The sequence below is a fragment of the Sorex fumeus genome, unplaced genomic scaffold (assembly GCF_029834395.1).
Source record: "Sorex fumeus unplaced genomic scaffold, SorFum_2.1 ptg000009l, whole genome shotgun sequence".
In the NCBI taxonomy this organism is placed as follows: Eukaryota; Metazoa; Chordata; class Mammalia; order Eulipotyphla; family Soricidae; genus Sorex; species Sorex fumeus.
In genome coordinates, this window is record NW_026606066.1 from 22274215 (window position 1) to 22293397 (window position 19183).

Sequence of the window (19183 nt, forward strand, 5' to 3'; positions counted from 1 at the left end):
AACAGTACCAAATATTTTCTAAGGCACAGGTAACCTTGTGCTGTGCAGAACTATCCCATCCAGTATGTCAATATTGTCCCAACAGAAACATTAAGACTCTACTATTCAGAGTTAAAATAGTTTGATGTAGTTCTTAGTTTCAAGAGGTCATTAAACATCATTCATTAAGTGATGTTACCCATTAAGTGAAAAGTTTTGCATAAAATTTATTGAATTTCTCTGTCGACCAAGGATTTTACTAATTTAAGAATGTATAATAGGAAGTTCCATATAGTAGCGGTATTTTCTTTTAATTTCCTATATTAAACTGTGTGCCTGTAGATGGATAAACTGGAAGCTGGATAAAGAGGGTGTGAATTAGTGCCATCTGGTGGTAAGAGCACGTAAAAGCAGTAGAATTGAGAACAGCTCATTAAAGCAACAAAATTGTAAACAGAAAAGTTGAATTACACAGGAGGAAAGAAAAGGACTCTTTTATGTGTTGTATCCTTGACAGAGTGGGAACCTCTTCTCTCAGATTAAACATCCTTGGTCTGAAAAGGCTAACAACCCTTTCTCCCCACATGACCCCCCATATTTCATTTCATTAATACATGTGAAAATTCTCCCAATCCATTATTTCTTTTTGTTTGTTTTGTTGTTATTTGTTAGTTTATTTTTGTCACACCCCGTGGCTCCCAGGGGGTTATTCTTGGCTCTGCACTAAGGGATTATTCCTGGTGGGATTGGGGGGGAAGGTTGCATATGTGGTGTTGGGGACTGAACCAGGTTGGCACCTTGCAAGGCAAGCACCCTGCCTGCTCCACCCTCTAAGCCATCATTTCTCAATATTATTTTTATTCCAAATATCTACACACTTGGAGATCTGATTATCCACCAGATAATCTAAGGACTTCCGCTAGATTCCTGGGATTAATTAATTAGCAAACTCAAGGATTTTGAGATTCTTTCCAACTCTCAAATTATTTCCCTGGTCCGTTGGCTAGTGTTACCTGAGTTTCATCCGCACTCGCAGAAGGGGATTTTGTGTCTGGATCTATCTCCGATGGATCGATGGGGGTGCCATAGTTCTTATTTTCCACATTTCCAGATACAGCCACCTGGATGCATATTAAAGGCCATTATCGAATTTTGAAAGAATTTGGCAATCAGTGAGTATGCTGTGATGTTCCTTAACAACTCGTTAGTTCTACTGACCACGTTTGTTTTCCCACAGACATGGCCAAGCAAGTTTTTATTATATTATAAATGCCAGCTTGCTTGCCCAGGACTGAATACCACTCCCAAGAGCTTAAAAAGGAGCAGCAACCCCTCAGTTCTCAGTCTCCATGCCTTAATTGAGAGAAGGAAGCATAATACCTTTCTCCAGCCCTAACTCATTCAGATATAGTTTCCATCGATTCTCCATGTCCCCTCCTCTTGCTGTTGACCATAAGGCTCATTTACCATATGCCTTATGTAATTACAATGCCTTATCAATCACATGTAATTGATAATTTGAAGGGCAGAAAGTCACTCCTTTCCTCATAGCTTTAGATCCACCATTTAATTTCTTCTTGAATTTGGTATGTTTGTACACAAAGTTTCATTTAATTTCAAGTGAAAATGTCAAATGAAGTATCATGTTTATCCCATGATTAAAGGAAAAATGCTTACAAAGAGTCAAATATAACTAATCTTAAGAAAGCTGTTTATAAAATGAATACCACTATCTTATATTAAACCTTGCCACATCTTAGGAATTCAAAATGAATTCAGGTATTAACAATGCAGAAGTATTTTGACAAAGCAGCAAATGGTTAATGGGTCCTGGAAATGGGGTTGGGCCTAGGGATATAGACCGTTTTCTCTTCATTCCCAGGCCCAGTCATTCATTCTCAGTCCTCACTCTTCCTTAGGATGACTGAGTCATAGGGTTGTACTGAAGAACATTTACATATCAGCCTTTGGAGGCCTGTGTCCTTTTCAACAAACAGGGAAAGGGAAAATGGCAAATATAGGAAGGCCACTTCATATAAAACCCAGAGAGTATGCCTTGACTGCCAATATCACTCACAATGGCTTGACAATCATTCTTTACAAATATTCATGGAGAGCTTATGTCAGGCACTGTGCCTCTGAATAGACTTCAGGTCTCTGGCTTTACCAACTGAGAATGAAAAGGCTCCAGAAGTGTTACCAAATGCCAACGACTATGTTTCAAGAAGGAATTCTGATTGTTCACAGATCAATCCGGTGACTAAAGAGAGTGAAGTTGAGAAAGGGTTCATCCACGCACCATGAGTGTGTCTAGAGTGTGGTGTGGAATGAGACTCAGCCCCAGCAGCCCCATAAAGCCAGGCCTGCAGGGCTGCTCACCTGTGTGGGCTCGGCCGTCTTCACTGGGCTGCCTCGGGATGAATACATCGGATTCTCAAACACTACGGGCTGCTTCCCCATCTCCTCATCAAAGCGTTCACTCTGATGGGGATAAAAAGAAAGATGACACTATACTGACCTAATTCACAGAGAAGGTACCCTTTTTCCACCTGAAAGTAAACTAGATGCTATACCAAATTTACCCAAAAAAGAACTTTTAAACAAACAAACAAAAAACAATCCTGTTGCAACTTCCTCCCTATGGAAAAACCATAGGAGAGCCAGAGCCATAAATTCATCCACCTGCTCAGGAATTCAGGGATAATCTGCAGCTATCAGACCTCTGTTTTTGCTTCATAATACAAATTATTCACTGGGGATGGGGTTTGGACAGAGAAAACAATGAGCATTGGGAGAGCAGAGAGGAGAGGAGAGAAGGGAAGACAAGAAAATGGATGATCCTGCAATTTCACAAAAGTCTATCAGCCAATGAAACTTTAGGGGAAACAGAATGAAAGTATCCATGTGTTCATTTACTTTGCCTGTCTGACAGATGGGGCATGAGGATCAAAGCAGGTCCTGCTCCATAACTACTAGTACATGTAGCGGTGTTGCACAGGAATTCATCATTAGTGTTGGAAGGAAATACAGACCGCTAGGCTTCCTCCTTCCTTTAAACATAAAAAAAAGTCTTAAAACATGTTCTCTTTCTGCCAGTGAGCCAAAAGAAGCCTAAGATCGCTGAAGATTTTCATTAAAGCCTGCTTATGCCTCCAATGAAGCACTGTGGTTTAGTGTTTATGATTTCAATTGAGTACTATGACTTAAAGCAGAGATACATTTCACTTCTATCATTAATGTCTTTGGACAACTTTCTGCAGCAAATCTAATGCTACCTAGTTTGGCACAATAGAGATTTCATTCTAAGAAGTGTATCTGACTTCATTTTTTTTCTGCAAAGTACTTCTGATCCTACAAAAATGACAACTTGGAAATCACACTCACCAACACTATTGATGTGTCGATAGCAGACTCCGGCCCAAAACCAGACACTCCAATATCCATGTTAACATCATCTCCTGATCTGAAGGTCACCCCATTTCCATTTTCAGAGGACTTTGAGAGACTTTTTAAACTGAAAGGAAATCATTAAAGTGGTATTTTTTTCTTTAAACATTTTTACCATAGTGCCATTTCCTCTGTATTGTCAAATTTTAACAAAATGAAACAGTCAACTCCCACTTTGAATTAACACATCAAGTGTGTTAATCAAGATTTCTAATCTACATGGGAACCACACCTAAATGAATGAGCTAAGGGAGGAGATAGTCCCCCCCCCACTCCCCGCGAAAAACACTTCTCCCCTCCAGCCCCCACCCCACCTCCCCCACCCTCTGCTATCCCACTGGACCTGAAATGTGCACCATTAAGCACGACCATTTAGAATATGCAACAATTTACCACTCAGACCTCATTTATGAAGTGAGAGTTGAAGTTATGCCTGTAACTACTTTTTAAAATCTTCACTACTTTTTGGTTTTTCAGAATAAGGCATTTTTATTTAAATTTTTTTTAAAGTGGGGTGAGGGAGATAGTACAGGAGGTAAGGCGCCTGCCTTGTATGTGGCCAAGCCCAGTTCAAATCCCCAGACTACATAAGGTCCCACAAGCATTGCCACAAATGAGCCCTAAAGAAAGAGCCAGGAGGAAACCTAGAATCTGACTAGTGTAACTTTCACACCCTCAAACCCCAAAAAACAAAAGCCCCCCAAATAAATTGATTCAAAAAAAACCCCAATTTCATTTATTCACATGATCCTGCAGGGAGATTAAATCAATATTCCATGTACTGAGACTGACCTTGACAGCTTGGGCAGAGATGGTAAAAGGGAGCCCGTTTTTCTATAGTGGAAAAAGCCGATGGCTGCCAGAACTGCAATGATGATGATTAGGATAACTGTCAACAGCACTGCCACCGCTGTTTAGGAAAGAAACAGAGCCAAAGGATTAACACTCAGAGAAGGAAACAGGCCCACAGATGTGACAGCAGAAATTCCAGGCAAAGAACCAACTAGTCTTCAGCTTCCACTTAGGAACCATTTAGGGTTCTATGCCCCAGTTCAAGAGTTTCAGACTTACTTGTTCCAGGAGGAATGCCTTGAGACAGTCCGATTTCACAGTTTTCTCCTGTGTAGCCATCAGGACACCTGAAAGTAAAAGGAAATAATGAAAATGATTTCATTTTGTTCCTCTTGTCTTGTTTTGTCTTTGTTTTGGGGCTCAACCAGCAGTGCACAGGGATTACTCCTGGATCTGCACTCAAGAATCACTCCTGGAAGTACTCGGGGACCATATGGGATACAGGGGAAAAGAACCCGAATCACACTGCCTGTTCCCCCTGATGGCTCAGGGTCTGCCATCTTCCAGAGGCCAATGGACAGTCAGATAGGGGCCCCCAGTGACGAGACCCAAGACGTCACCGACAAACAGGCCCTCTGGCTACTGAACAAGCTGCTTAAGTCATGATCCCAGAGACTCAGAAACAAATCTCAGAACCCAGTGGCTTTTGGCAGAAATCCCTCCAGACTTAATTATTAAAATTTCAGAATTCCAAAATCACATGGCCGTGATGAATAGACATCATATACAATTCATAACAGCAATAGAAAACAAATTGTCTAAGGTTGCCTTTTCAGCAGACCTGAATGTTGGGGTAAAATCCCAAATATTGGATGTAATCAAAGTACAGAGAGAGTAATGTGAAAATCATCTGCCACACAGGTAGGGGGAGGGTGGGGATATACTGGGGTTTTTGGTGGTGGAAAATGTGCACTGGTGAAGAGACAGATGTTTCATCATTGTATGACCAAGACTTAAACCTGAAAACTGTAATTGCTCTCATGGTGATTCAATAAATAAATTTATAAAATAAAACAACAACAACAACAAAACAAATCATCAGGAACCAAAATAAATAAATAGATATAAACAACAACAACAACTACAACAAGAAAAGAACCTGTGCAAGGCAAATAAATACCTTGCAGGAGAGAATTGACTGAGAAAATTATGCTATCTCCAGACAACACCGTCATGATTTTTATTTTGTCAAGTGTGGGTGAGCAGGAAAAAAAATATTCTGGAAATTCTTTATACAGAGCAGTTTGGGCACCTCCAAAGTCAGCCTATCTGATAAACCTATTGATGGCTCTTGTAGTCTATGGTATCCTCCTTAGAAAATAAAAATGAAAGCCGTGGTTAGCTTATTTCCTGTAGTATGCTTTTACTATAGACTTTTTAAAGACCTCCGTTTATCTTGCTCTGAGCTGGAGCCTTCTCAATGATCTTTCAAAATCTCTGGTCTTGCTTATCTCTCTGCTTGTCGGGAGTACCTTTAGCTGCTCCTGCAACAGCTCAACTGTAATGGCCAAGATCAGGTGAGCAGGAAAATGTAGACACTCATTTCTCTTACTTCTCACTCTGCATGTGTGAGCCACAATCATGCATCATCTCCTGAAAGCTTGTGGAAAAAGAATCCCTATGTGTGAGCTGAGCCACAGATCCAGACCCCAGGTAATTTTTCCACACATTTTAGTTGGAGAATCTCTTCCTTGGTTCTCTGTGGACCACCTACCCCACCTACATGATCATCAGCCATCACCAAGGATGAAGATGTGAAAATAGGGAACTAGCAAGGGTCCTATATTTGACTTTCTTGCTACTTTAAGGTCTCACATTTCCCCAGAAGAGGCCAGGTATGCAGCTCAGACTTTAGTATTCAGACTTACTTGCATTTGGGGAAGTTTTTCTCATCAAAATAGCATTTTCCTTTGTTCATACACCTGCATGGGGGAGGCATGTCCACAGGACTTTCGATGGCTGCAGGAAGGGAAAGCAACGCATGTGTGAGTCAGCAACGCACAGGGCACTCCCAACCGTACAAACCAGAGAGGCAAGCATCAATCAAGCTCTCGGCACTCTGTCAAAATATTACTTTGCCTTGAGACGGGTGACCTTCCTAGTCAATAATAAGGTCTTGGAGAATAGCATATATTTAGGGAAACAGAGGCAGTTTAACACAATTTATATCATTCCTATTCAGCTCTCCAGCACCCCACCCCCAAGCTCCCCACAGAGAGGGTGGAGGGAGAGAAAGGTTAAATTCCAAAACATATTAACAGTTAAGGGAAATTGGTGGCAACTGAGTATATCAAGAAGTTACAGTTTATGTGTACCATGGTGTATATATGCAACTCTAAGAAAGTAAAAAAATTTTGCCTTTTGATTATAGCATAGATGCAAATGATGAGGGTCATGCTATATAAAAATAAGTCAGAAGGAGGAAAACCATACTGACGTGGTCCATAAAGGAACAAAATCAAGGAAGAAACTGATCCACAAAACTATATCTGACCAAAGAACTGAGGTTACAAGCAGAGATGGGGGATGTGGGTAGGGAAAATACAATGAATGGTCAGTGCAGAGGGTTATTGGCATTTTGGTGCTGGGTCTGGCATGATTTGTACCCTAAGATATAGAAACCCATATTAACTCAATTAAAATTATTTAAAAATTAAATAGAATAAAGCATAGATAAACATTAGAATAGAGGGGCCATGGATGTCTCTCGAAATATCTCTCAAAAAATGCTTGCATATCTGGCCTGCAGAAGACCTGTGTTCAATCCCAAGCATGGTAAAAATAGCAAATAAAATCAAATAGTAAGAAAATCTGTTTAGACATTCACATTCTCATTTAAGTCTGTCAGAATTCTCCTCTGAGAACACAATGAAAATCATGCCATGAGGGGGCCTGGAAAAGAGCTCAGCAGTCAAGGTACGAACTGAGTTTGAACCCCAGCACCATAGAGCTCCGAGCACCACAGGCTGTACTCCTCCTAGAAACCCCCCCCCCCACCAAGAACTGCTTAAAAACCCCCACCCTACCTCAAAAATCAGAACTTGGAATTTCAACTAAAGGCTACATAGTATCAGTGATCAACAGACACAAAATAGATAGATATTTGATATAAATCTGACCAGAGAGTGGATCATTTTATTATTATTGTTTTAAAGGTGGGGCCACACCAGGCAGTGCTCATGGGACCTTATGCAGTGTCAGGGATTGAGCCCAGCCACCTGCAAAGCAAACACTTTACAAGAGTGGGTCATTTCTTAAGTCTTCTCAATTTTTTATTGCTCTAGGTCCAGGTTCCAATTCAGCCACAAACTCCCCAGATATGCCTGAGAGGTCCTTTGGATCTTCTACCCATTAATTAGATGCTTAATCAACATCTACTACATGTTCAAGGGGTAGAGACACTTTTCTGGCTCAGTCTCTCAGTTTGAATCTTTCCCACATTTCACCTTATTAGAGGCCTTTCCTGAACTCTTTGCCTAAAACAGCAACTCCACTACCCCCCATTTATCTTTCTTGCCCTGTTTTACTCTTTTCCTTTCACTTTGCCACCTGGAATATATTTATTGCATCATCTCCTGTCTTACAGGAATATGTGCTTAATATGAAGGGGATTTATCTGTTTTGCTCACTTCTGTTATCCCCATCACTGAAAACTGTACCTTGGACATGGCAGACACTGATTAAATACTTATCCAAATAATTGACAAATATAGCAAGTCGGGATCAATATAAAATGACTACCTCCATTAAATGCTTGATTTGAATTTCTTTTTTTTTTTTTTTTTGCTTTTTGGGTCACACCCAGCGATGCTCAGGGGACCATATGGGATGCTGGGAATCGAACCTGTGTTGGCCATGTTGGCTGTGTGCAAGGCAAACACCCTACCCGAGGTGCTATTGCTCCAGCCCCGATTTGAATTTCTTTTAAACAATAAATTTAATATAATTCACATGGGGAAAAGAATGAGGAAATAGTAGATAATATACTTTTAATTGTGTGAAATCATGGCCCATTGCAAAAATATTCAACATAGAACAAATGTCAAAATTTTGAAGTTGTCATTTTGTTGAAAATATTACAAAACATTTTCATTCTGCCTCTATTTTCCCAGTAGCACTGGAATGAGAGAAGGGACAGAGAGGGAAGGAAAGTAGATTTTCTCCCTGAGTTCATCTTGTAAACCAGGCAATGTTCCTGAGTGAGATGAGTCAGAAGGTGATTTGTTTAACTGCTTGCATCCTCTGGTGGCAGAAGTGTAAACCTCTATTTTCATATCAGTTAATTCCTGGGGAGGGGCCTAAGGTCTCCAGCCACTAATGAAAGGAATGAGCATGTTTTTGGAGGAGGAGGGGGAAGGCTAAGCCAATACTTTTCTCAAGGTTTACTCTTGGCTCAGCCACAAACTCCCTGGATCACTCCTAGCTTAGAGATACTTGGAGCCAGTGATCTAACTGGGATCTACTATATATAAAAAATAAAATAAAATAAAAATAATAAAATCAACTCCATGGAGGAAAACCAGACAAACATCTTACCCACTGTACTGTCTCTCCAAGTAAAGGACAATTATTTTAGTATACTTACCATAACATGCCAAAAACAGTAACAAGTCTCACAATGGAGACGTTACTGGTGCTCACTCGAGCAAATCGATGAACAATGGGAGGACAGTGCTACAATGCTACCATGCATTGGATACTAGTTAGAATTACTAGTCATTCTTCATGGTTGATTTTGGGGGGTGAGGAGGGGAAAAAGGGGGGGACATTTTGTTTGGGGGCCACATCCAGCAGTACTCAGGACTTATTCCTGGGTCTGTGCCCAGGGATCACTCTTGGTGGGGGTTAGGGAACCATATGGGATGCAGGGGATAGAATCCATGTCAGCCATGTGCAAGGCAATCTCCCACCCACTTTACTATCTCACCAACCCCAGCCAAAGCTTAAATTTTAAAAATCTTTCCAACCCAGAGAAATTGCTCAACAACTGGAGTGCGTGCTTTGTATGCTGGTGGCCTTGATTCCATACCTGTCATCGCATGATCTCTCAGTCACTGAGTCAAGAGCATCCCTTGAGCATCACTGGGTTATGGCATAAAACAAGAAAGATTCATAACATCTGGCGTGGGAATTAAGCCACTGCCTTGATGTCCCAACATGAGGTGCCTTTAAAAATGTGACCTTTTTCGGGTACAAACATTTCTAGGAGGCATGTACTTTATTCAATGCTCCTTTTTTCAGTGTAATTCCAACCTTACACCTTCTCTTCAATTCAAAGACATCTTATAGAAAACTCACTCCTCAATGTGTTTTTTGTTTTTGTTTTTTGTTTTTTTTTTTTGGCTTTTTGGGTCACACCCGGAGATGCTCAGGGGTTACTCCTGGCTTTGTACTCAGGAATTACTCCTGGCAGTGCTCAGGGGACCATATGGGATGCTGGGAATTGAACCCGGGTCTGTTGCGTGCAAGGCAAATGCCCTACCCGCTGTACTATCACTCCAGTCCCCTCAATGTGTTTTTAAAAGACAACATAAGAATGGATTGAGGCACTCTGGGGCCATTTATCTAAACATTTTAACAAATACCCTCAAGAATTAGAACACAAGTTATTTGGCTTTCTTTAAGTCCCACTCAGTTCTATTTATGTTCCCCTGCATTTTGCCAAGGACGCAGTACACAGGAATTCTCTAGTCCTACGGAAGGTAAGCAAAGAGAGGGAACCTATCCCAGACCCCAAGGCTACCCAGATAAAGCCCCTACCTGCATTACACATAGTGAAGCTCCCTTCGACAAAGTTGGAACCTTGGGGACAAGCACAGGTATATCCTCCAGGTCGAAGCAGACAGAGGTGGCTGCAGACTTCTTTGCAGGGGTTGGGCACTGCAGGGCAGATAAAAGCAAACAGTTCTGATGAGTGAATGAATATTCCAACCTTAAGCATGTCCATCAACTGAGTTGTGACAACAGTCAGGTAAACAAATTGTATACTGGGTATACAAACAATTGTATACCCAATTAGGGCTTCAGTTATAGCAGGTATGATCCATAAGCACAGATATGAGTGATAGCAGTGATATGAGTGAGGGGTACAGCAATATATCCAAAACACAGATTTAAGAGAACTAAAAACAGGAAACTAAGTGGCAACCTCTGAAACTTTGTAATGTTGCCTGTCAAGTTGACAGTGAGGGTGGAGAGGAGATTGGGATGGGGAGGAACTCTGGGAACACTTGTGGTAGGAAGTTGAAACTGGTGGAGGGATTGATGTGGAGTTATTGTACACCTAAAACTCAACTATCAGTAACTTTGTATATCATGGCCCTTTAATTAAATTATTTTTTAAAAAAGAAATTAATTCTAATTCTAGGAGCAAGAGAAGTACAGTGGGTAGGACACTTGCCTTGCAGAAGGCCAACTATAGGCTCAGCTCTCGGCACCTCATATGGTCCCCCGAGCACTGTCAGGTATGATCCATAAGCACAGAGCCAGGATTATGTCCTTAGCACCACTGGATGTGACCCATAAATGAAATCAACCCCCCCCCGAAAAAAAAATAGAACATTGAATCTAATAGTTTTTTTTTAATTAAAAAAGAAACACTGTATGTCTGAAACCAAATAATGTAATTTCCCGGTGACAAAAAAAAAAAAAGAAAATTTAATTTTCAAAAAGAACCACCTAAGAAATCTGCTTAAAATTCAGATTCTCCTTTAAAGTGGTTGGGGTGAGGCCTAAAAGTCTCCATGTCTATAAACAGAGTCAGCAGCAGCAATAGTAGCAGAAGCACCTGAGAACTTGTTAGAAAAGCACTGAATCCACCTCCAATATAATGAATTAGAAATCTTCCATTTAACCAAAAATTGGTTAACAAGCACCCCAGCTGACTCAAATGCAGGAGAACCTCTAGTCGAGAGAAAATGCTTAATGCAGCATGGCTGTGTCTCAGGCATATAGAGATGAGCATGACGAACAATCTTAAATCAAGGTTCATGTAGCTCAGGATAACTTGATCAGCCTGGTCTTGTAATTACAAGAATGGGAAATATTCTGACTTCTGTGAAATTCATTTTGAGACCAATTAACCCAACAAACAGCAGAGATCTGATGCCTGCTTGATTCTGTGATCTAGAATTATATATTCATAACTCCAAATAAGGAAGACTGAAATATTTTTCTTCCTTTCTGTTGTGATAGGCATCAGTTCATTGGCCTGCAATTTTACTTGCAGGTTAAAATGGTTAACACACACAAACACCTTATAGGCACCGATAAATCAGTCTATTTTTAACCACTACTGCCTTTTAAAAATGTAGCCATTAGTTTCAAATGAGGTTTCTAGATAACAAGAGATACCTTATTCTAAGGTTGGTGGTTACCTGAAACATTGTATCTACGTTGATGGAAGATGCGAACTTGATTGAGCCAAGGATTCACCGTCAGCAATTTCACATTCTGTTCTCTGCCAAATTTATTTCTCTTCCATATTTCTCCCTTATCCTTAGATACCCAGTATACATAGCTCTCGAAGATATCCAGGCTATAAGGGCTCATTGCTGTTTAGACACAGGTGAAAAACAAAACAAAAAAAGGCTTACTGAAAATACCCCATCTCAGCTTCTACGGCAAATGTCATTCAGCCTGAATTCATCACTAAAGCAATGTCTTCAGATTTTCAGGCAGAAGTTTTTGCACATGTGACCATAAATTACATTCTCCAGTTTTCCTGGGAGACGAATATGGCAAAATTGAACTAGATTAATGCTTAGTCGCTGATACCAATTAGAGAAGACGTGCTCATTTTGAAACTGCAAATTTTATGTCAGGAAATAATTTGTATGGCAGAAATTTCTTCCTTTTTTTTTCTTTGAACATAAGACACCACTGGTCACGCAGGAAAAATGTTATCTGTGAAAAATCACTGTAATTCTGTGCTGCCTAAATAAGGGAACAGTATGCTCTTTTTCCTCTACATGGTTTCAGCTGCAGCATAAATAATCCAACACATTAACATGTCTCAAATTATTTATACATGGACTACAATTTGCACACATAAATTTTTCTATAAAAATACCAAAAAAATTCTAGCTATTTCAATTGCTGAGAACTCTTTTCTTTAATTATAAAAATGAATTAAAAAGATTTCAATTATTGCTCATGAGTTCATTTGCATTTAGATCAGCAGCTGGAAATCAGAGGGTGTGATAAAAGAAACTAGCTAGACTATTTCCTACAATCAGTTTCTTTTTGAGAAGACGGGCAATGAGAATGTATGTACATTATTTAACATATTAAATTCCAAGTCATGTCTAACCTGCACTTGCAACAATTCTCCTATCACTCCCATCGTATTTCATGGTTTCAATAATATCCTCTTTCAAGTCACTCCAGTAGATTCGGTCATCATTCAAATAATCAATGCAAAGGCCAGTTGGCCAACCGAGGTCCTCATGAACCAGGGTGGTCCGACGCTGCCCATCCATCCAGGCAGACTCGATTTTAGGTTCTGTGCCCCTGTCAGTCCAGTACATAAGCCTGTAACAAAAGATTTCCTCATTGAAGCATTTCATGTGGAGGAGTTTCTCTTCTACAGTGAAACATGAACTTGCAACAGGGAAATTAACTGGCTTTCATAGAGGTCTGGTTGATAAATAATGATTTTAGACTTGTAGAGAAGAGAAGGGTTCAAAAAAAGGATAAAGAGCATTTGGAGTCCTTCCAGAAAACGGAATTCTCAGTATTGGTCAGCCTCTTCTAAGGATATATAATCAGACCTCATAAAATGTATATAATGATGGGGGACTGGAGAGACAGTACAAGGATAAAGGTAATAGCCTTGCATATAGCTGGTACCACATATGGTGCCCGTAGCTCTGTCAGGAATGATCCTTAAGTACTGATCCAGGAATAAGCTCTAAGTATCACCAAGTCTTGTCTAAAACACTCACATATATGAGTGTTTATATATATATATTATATGAGTGTTTATATATATATGTGTGTGTGTGTATTTATGTGTGCATAAACACATATATACATATATTCACATATATGTATACATACATCCTAATGTATATATAAACATTACATTCTAGTGTTTTACAAATGTACTCTTTGGCATTCAATTTCAAAATTTAATTGAAAATTATTTATTCCAACAAAGATGACCTGGATGAGACTGAAACACTTCAAACATCCAGCAAGAAGCAGGTCTGCAGGTGCAGCAGAGTGCAGTGGAAAGGACAAGGTCTGTCTCAATATTACCTGTGCCAATATTTTTCTAATTTTAATATTAGTAAGTTCTGTGCATTTCAAGTCAAGTTTGACTACTGGCCTAGAGGGCTAGCATCATACTTTGTACCATTTATCACATGGACTAAGCCTTCAATTCTATTAAGGAAGTGAATGGATTTAAGACAAACTAGCTCTGGAAAACTCTGTCTCACATAGTGTTGGTCTAAAATCTGGTTGGTCCTAAATAATCTTTAGGTTATTTCATAATTTCTGAAAAAAAAAGAAAAGAAACTCTCAAATAGTCCAACAATAATTCAATAATTTTAGAATAAATAAATGGTCTTTAAGGACACTTTTTGAGACTCCAGTGGAAAATACCCAGAACTATAAAGATTCTGCTACCAAGTACTCACCCAAGTTTGGGATTCACAGCCACTGCAGCAGGTTCATCCAGATCATTCAAAATCAGCCATTTTCTATACCTTCCATCAAGTTCAGCTACCTCAATCCGCTTACTCTTGGCATCCGACCAGTAAATATGCCTAAATTTATAAGAATAAAAATAAGCAACTGAAATTTTCAGATCAGAGGCTTCTGGAGAAGAGAGCTGATGATGAGACAGTTTTTAGCTGAAAGACACAGCCAGACTGTTTCTTAAGTGCCATGGACTCAAGAAATGTTTCTTCTCAAAAATTCCTTGATCTTTATCCATGGGACCTCATTGAAAAGTTAGAAATGGAGGTATGGGGGCAGAAAGATAGTACAGCCCGTAGGGCTCTTGACTTGCATGCATACTACCTAGATTTGTTCCCAGGTAGCTTATATAGTCACCCTAGTCTACCAGAAGTGATCCTTTAGCATATAATATAACAAGGAGTAAGAATCTGAGTACCACCAAGTGTGGCCCACAAACCAAACAAACAAAAAACCCAAATGGAGGAGGATTAAAAGGGATTCCTGCCTAATCATCCAAAGTAGAAACATCAGTCAGTGTCAGTAATGATGGCAGATCACAAAGCTGGCACTGCCAGTTATAAAGTAGAAGGCTCTGTTAGGTTCTTTAATTCTCACTGCACTTTAAATCTGATTTCTCCTCAATCAATAGGCCCACTGAAATCTAAAGGAACTGGCATCAGCTCAAAGGATAATTGACTATATCCTTTCAAAATAAGAAACTCAGTCAGGCCATTCTACCATTGACTTATAGGTCAGTCTCTTATAAGCAGGAAGAAGTTCTTTAGTAGCTTAATTTACTCATTAGAGCTGAGATAAAGGCAAATAAGACAGATCTACCATTACTTGGCTGGTTCTCAGAGGGAAGCGTTGAAGTCTAGAGTTCTAAATTCCCGACTCACTGAGGCCTATTTTATGAAAGAACATACTAAAATGAGGCTCTGATGATACGCAGCATAAAATGTGAGAACCGAATTAATTCTTTCAGAGAAGTTCAAGTTGTTCAAGTCTTCCAAGAGCATCAGAAAAAGTATGTTAAAGCATAAAAATTAGTTTTAATGCAAATTATTATCTTGAAGGGCATCAAGTTCCTTAGCATTCCTTGTAAAACATTTCTGTATTACAAGTTTATTGAAGGACATAAGGGAGTCTATGCATGCTTGAGAAATGATTCTAATATAATCATTTTCCCACTCAGATGAAAGCGCCTCTCGGGCTGGAGCAAGTGGGTATGGCATTTGCCTTGCACATGACTGACCAGGGTTCAATCCACGGCATTCCATATGGTCCTCCAGTACTGCTGGGAGTGATTCCTGAATGCCGAACCAGGAATAACCCTTGATCATAGCTTGGTATGAGCCAAAAAGCAAAACAAAAAAATGTGCCTCTCCAATAAAAAGCTTTTCCTTGAAGAAACTGACTTTGCATATAAGTTTGTCTTATGTTTCTACAGATGAGTAACCTACATAAGATTTCACCCAATATATATGTCTCTAGATCTAGAAGTTCCAAATTTAAAAGGGGAAAAACAAGCCAATACATCTATCAACAATAAGACAAAACAAACCAAAAATTTGGGGCTGGAGACATTGAACAGGGGATAGGGTGCTTGCCTTGCATGCAACTGACTCAGGTTCAATCTCTTGCACCCAATATAGTCCCCTAGCCCACCAGGAGTGATCCCTGAGCAAAGAGTCAAGAGAAGCCCTGAATCTTGCCTGGTGTTAGTTACTCCAAAACAAACAAACAGACAAATAAAAAAGGTCCAAAATTAAACAGAAAAGTAAAATTTCCAATACGCTCATATCACAAAGTCTGCTTGAAACACAAAATGTGAATTGTTCTTTCTCAGTAACAACCATAGAGAAAAAATATTTCATGTTGATTGCTTAGCAGGTAAGATTCTAATGCTTGCCCATTTCTTAAAAAATGAAACTACCATCATTCTAGAAGCCAATTTTGGGATTAAGCACTCAAGTTGGAATATATGTTCTTCTAGATATAATATAGACTCTTATCTTTATGCTTTCCCAAACTTTTTCATGGCACACATAAAAATAGGAAACAATAATGCTAATTACACATTAGAATATACAGGTTGTTGCTAGGATAGAAGCAAGTCCAAGATTTTAAATATTAAAAATCAGCTACCATTTTATTTGATTTGATTTTGCTTCTTGGGTCACAACCTGCAGTGCTCAGGGGTTATTCCTGGCTGTGCACTCAGGAATTACTCCTGGTGCTGCTCGGGGATGCTGGGAATCGAACCTGGGTCGGCTGCATGCAAGGCAAATACCCTACCCGCTGTGCTATGGCTCCAGCCCCACCTACCATTTTTAATATTAGATGCTCATATATAAACCTGCTTTATGTGTGTATTGTGATCGAAAATAGGTAACTCTTATCAGGGAAATAGAATAGGTAAGATAGTACTATTAGCAAAACTTACCTTCCTACCCAATCCACTGCTAATCCATTTGGTTGCATAATATACTTCAGACCCAGATCAATTTCTACCACAGGATTATTGCTGCCAGACTCAAAGTTAGGGATGTAGGCACGTTTGATAGCACCAAAAGTAGAGCCATGTCCTGATACAGTGTAATATAAGATACCTGCAGAGAGAAGACATACCAGGTAAGTTTTATGTTAGAAACATCAGATGAAAGATAAACTGAAATTTATCCCTTATGAAATGAAGTATGATTGCTCACTACAGACATCTCTGCCTCCCTCCTAGAATATTCGTAATTAAGTTGCACCAAGATTAATCAAATATGAAAACCTACAGTTTAGGTGTATACTTTATTCGAATATAAAATTCACTGTTCTTCAAAAGCTGAATTTTGCAAAAAAAAGGATAAAAACACAATGGTTTCACATTTTTTAATTTTTTACAAGAAACAAGTTTTACATTTTGTCGTTATTGATAGTTCGAAAAAGTCAATTTTAGATCCATGATCCCACACTATCTGCAAATCAACTCATATGTAAACAGGCAGAATGATCACTGCTTTTGTTTAACAGATAAGAAATCCAGAGATCAAGTGATTCAGAAAATTGTTACAATTCTTGAAGGTCATAAAGTCAGTAGATTAGAGACAAACATGATGATAAGATAAACTTGGCCCCATTACTATCTCCCACATACCACCAGGACCATGAGAGACTTAAAAAAAAAAAAGAATTACATATTTCCATAGTTAATGGACTAAATTTTTTGTGTTCCTCTTTCTCCTTCATATACTGTAATTACATATTGGGTCACATGCTAGTCACATAGAAATGATTAGGTTTAATTTATGAAAAATAAAGTTTGGATATTTAGCTACAACTTTTGTAAGAGTTCCTTTTGAAAAGGATGAAACTTCTCTGAAGAGTTTAGTATGAAGAGGAGCACTAGATTTCAGAGAAAGTATCTTTGGAACTGAGTCTTTGAGATTTGAGTAGAAGTTTTCCAAGAATACAATGATAAAGAAGAAAAATGATATGAGCAAAAAGTAGGAAATATTGAACAAAAAACAATGTGAGATGTAATCAGATGTATAATCTCAAGAGATGGGGAAAAGTTTGATGAAAAGGTTGAAAAATTGACTGGAACCTCTGGCTATACTAAAACATCTGGAAGAGGACTTTCTTCTTCCACTCATGTAACAAAATATATTCCTTAAAAATTTAATTCCAGGAGTTGAAAGGAAAGGGTATTGGGAATCTGGAGGAGGAAGGAAAGTACACTGGTGATGGTTGTGGTGTTTTAATTATGTTAAACAGGAAACCATCAGTAACAATATAAATTACAGTACCTCAATCAAAAAATATTTTAATAGCAAAAATTTTTTAAGAATCCCATTAGTTAACACAAATTGTTCAATGACTTCAATTGGAATTTAAAGTTCATTAAAGGCTAAAGTTCACACTTACTCAGGTCGACACCCTCAGGATCCCAGTCATAATCAAGAGCTTGAATACGTTCTTTGTCGTCAAGATAATCTGAAAACTTCTCAGATGACAGGTTATATTTTCGAATTCGCACTTGTTCAGGTAGTAACAACAAGGGATTACCTATAAACAAATGAAGGGATACTTTATTTGTATTCTATCCATTTCATAGATAGAAAGTCTTCACTCAAGTATCCATAACCACTCCCATTAGAAAACTTGCATTTGTATAGGACTCTGACAATCAGCCAATCATTTAAGCTGACTATCCAACTAGGCTCAAAATCTGTTTCTATGGACATTCTTTATTTCAGGTGGAAAGCTAACATTTCTATTAGAGAAATTATTTGCTATTTGTTCCATGTCCTCAGTGGGCAGCAGTTTGGAGTAAGGCAAAACTAAGATCTCTAGAAAATATCCTCTTTTCTTTACTCACTTTGAATAAACAGATGATATGCTAAGCATTCAGTTGTAGAAGAAATATAATATGTATATAATTTCTATAAGCTTAATAGGAAATCCTTAGTCTTCAATATTTACTGACAAATTAATATCTTTTTAGCAGGTAATCAGTTATATGACTCAAGCTGACAAAATAAACATTTTATTCTCTTAGGAATATTTTTAATATTTTTAGTATAGCTGAAGGGTGCTTGCCTTGCACATGGCTGGCCCAGGTTCAATTCCCACCACTCCATATGGTTTCCTGAGAACTGGCAGGGTACAGACTACCCTGAGTACAAAGCCAGGAATAACCCTTGAACACCACTGGGTGTGGCCAAAAAAGAAGAGGTATTGTTTAACCTAAAGAAGCTATATATTTGGTGACTCATCTAAAATGCTGTGTCAATAATTCTTAAATTTTAACTTATGCTCATAATGTCAACTGAATTCAATTTAAAAATACTTTAAGAATGCACTTAAGTGCCATTTAAAATGTTATTTCTCTATCTTGACATTATGCTTTATATAAATATTCTAATTTAAAGTCATCACCTTAAAAGACTTAAACACTAAATCAACAAACTAGCTATTCAAAAGCTTTTTCCCTATTTTTACTCAGTATTAAAAGTGTTTATGGTAAAATACTTAAGTATGCTAGTTAAACTGATGTCTCAAAAGTCCAATATTTAATAACAAACATTTAAAATACTGTTTCTTATTAAGTGCCTTAAATTCTAATAGAAACTTCAGATACTAACTTGTAATATAATACAAACCTCTAATTTTAAACTAGGATAATCTAAATCAGACTTTTGGCAATTCTGGAAATACTTTAGGT

At 38.5% G+C, this 19183-nt stretch overlaps 1 protein-coding gene across 1 annotated transcript in view; it reads right to left on the bottom strand.

Moving 5' to 3' along the window:
• The window catches only part of LRP2 (LDL receptor related protein 2), a 195557-nt gene that overhangs the window by 4603 nt on the left and 171771 nt on the right, over positions 1–19183 (bottom strand). Inside the window, exons 68-79 of the mRNA XM_056110472.1 lie at positions 17884–18024; positions 16412–16577; positions 13923–14051; positions 12590–12810; positions 11655–11831; positions 10039–10158; positions 6147–6237; positions 4498–4565; positions 4219–4336; positions 3364–3493; positions 2359–2460; positions 993–1100 (exon numbers count right to left, since the gene is read on the bottom strand). Coding sequence (XP_055966447.1) covers positions 993–1100; positions 2359–2460; positions 3364–3493; positions 4219–4336; positions 4498–4565; positions 6147–6237; positions 10039–10158; positions 11655–11831; positions 12590–12810; positions 13923–14051; positions 16412–16577; positions 17884–18024 — 1571 coding nt within the window. The remainder of the gene's footprint in view (positions 1–992; positions 1101–2358; positions 2461–3363; positions 3494–4218; positions 4337–4497; positions 4566–6146; positions 6238–10038; positions 10159–11654; positions 11832–12589; positions 12811–13922; positions 14052–16411; positions 16578–17883; positions 18025–19183) is intronic.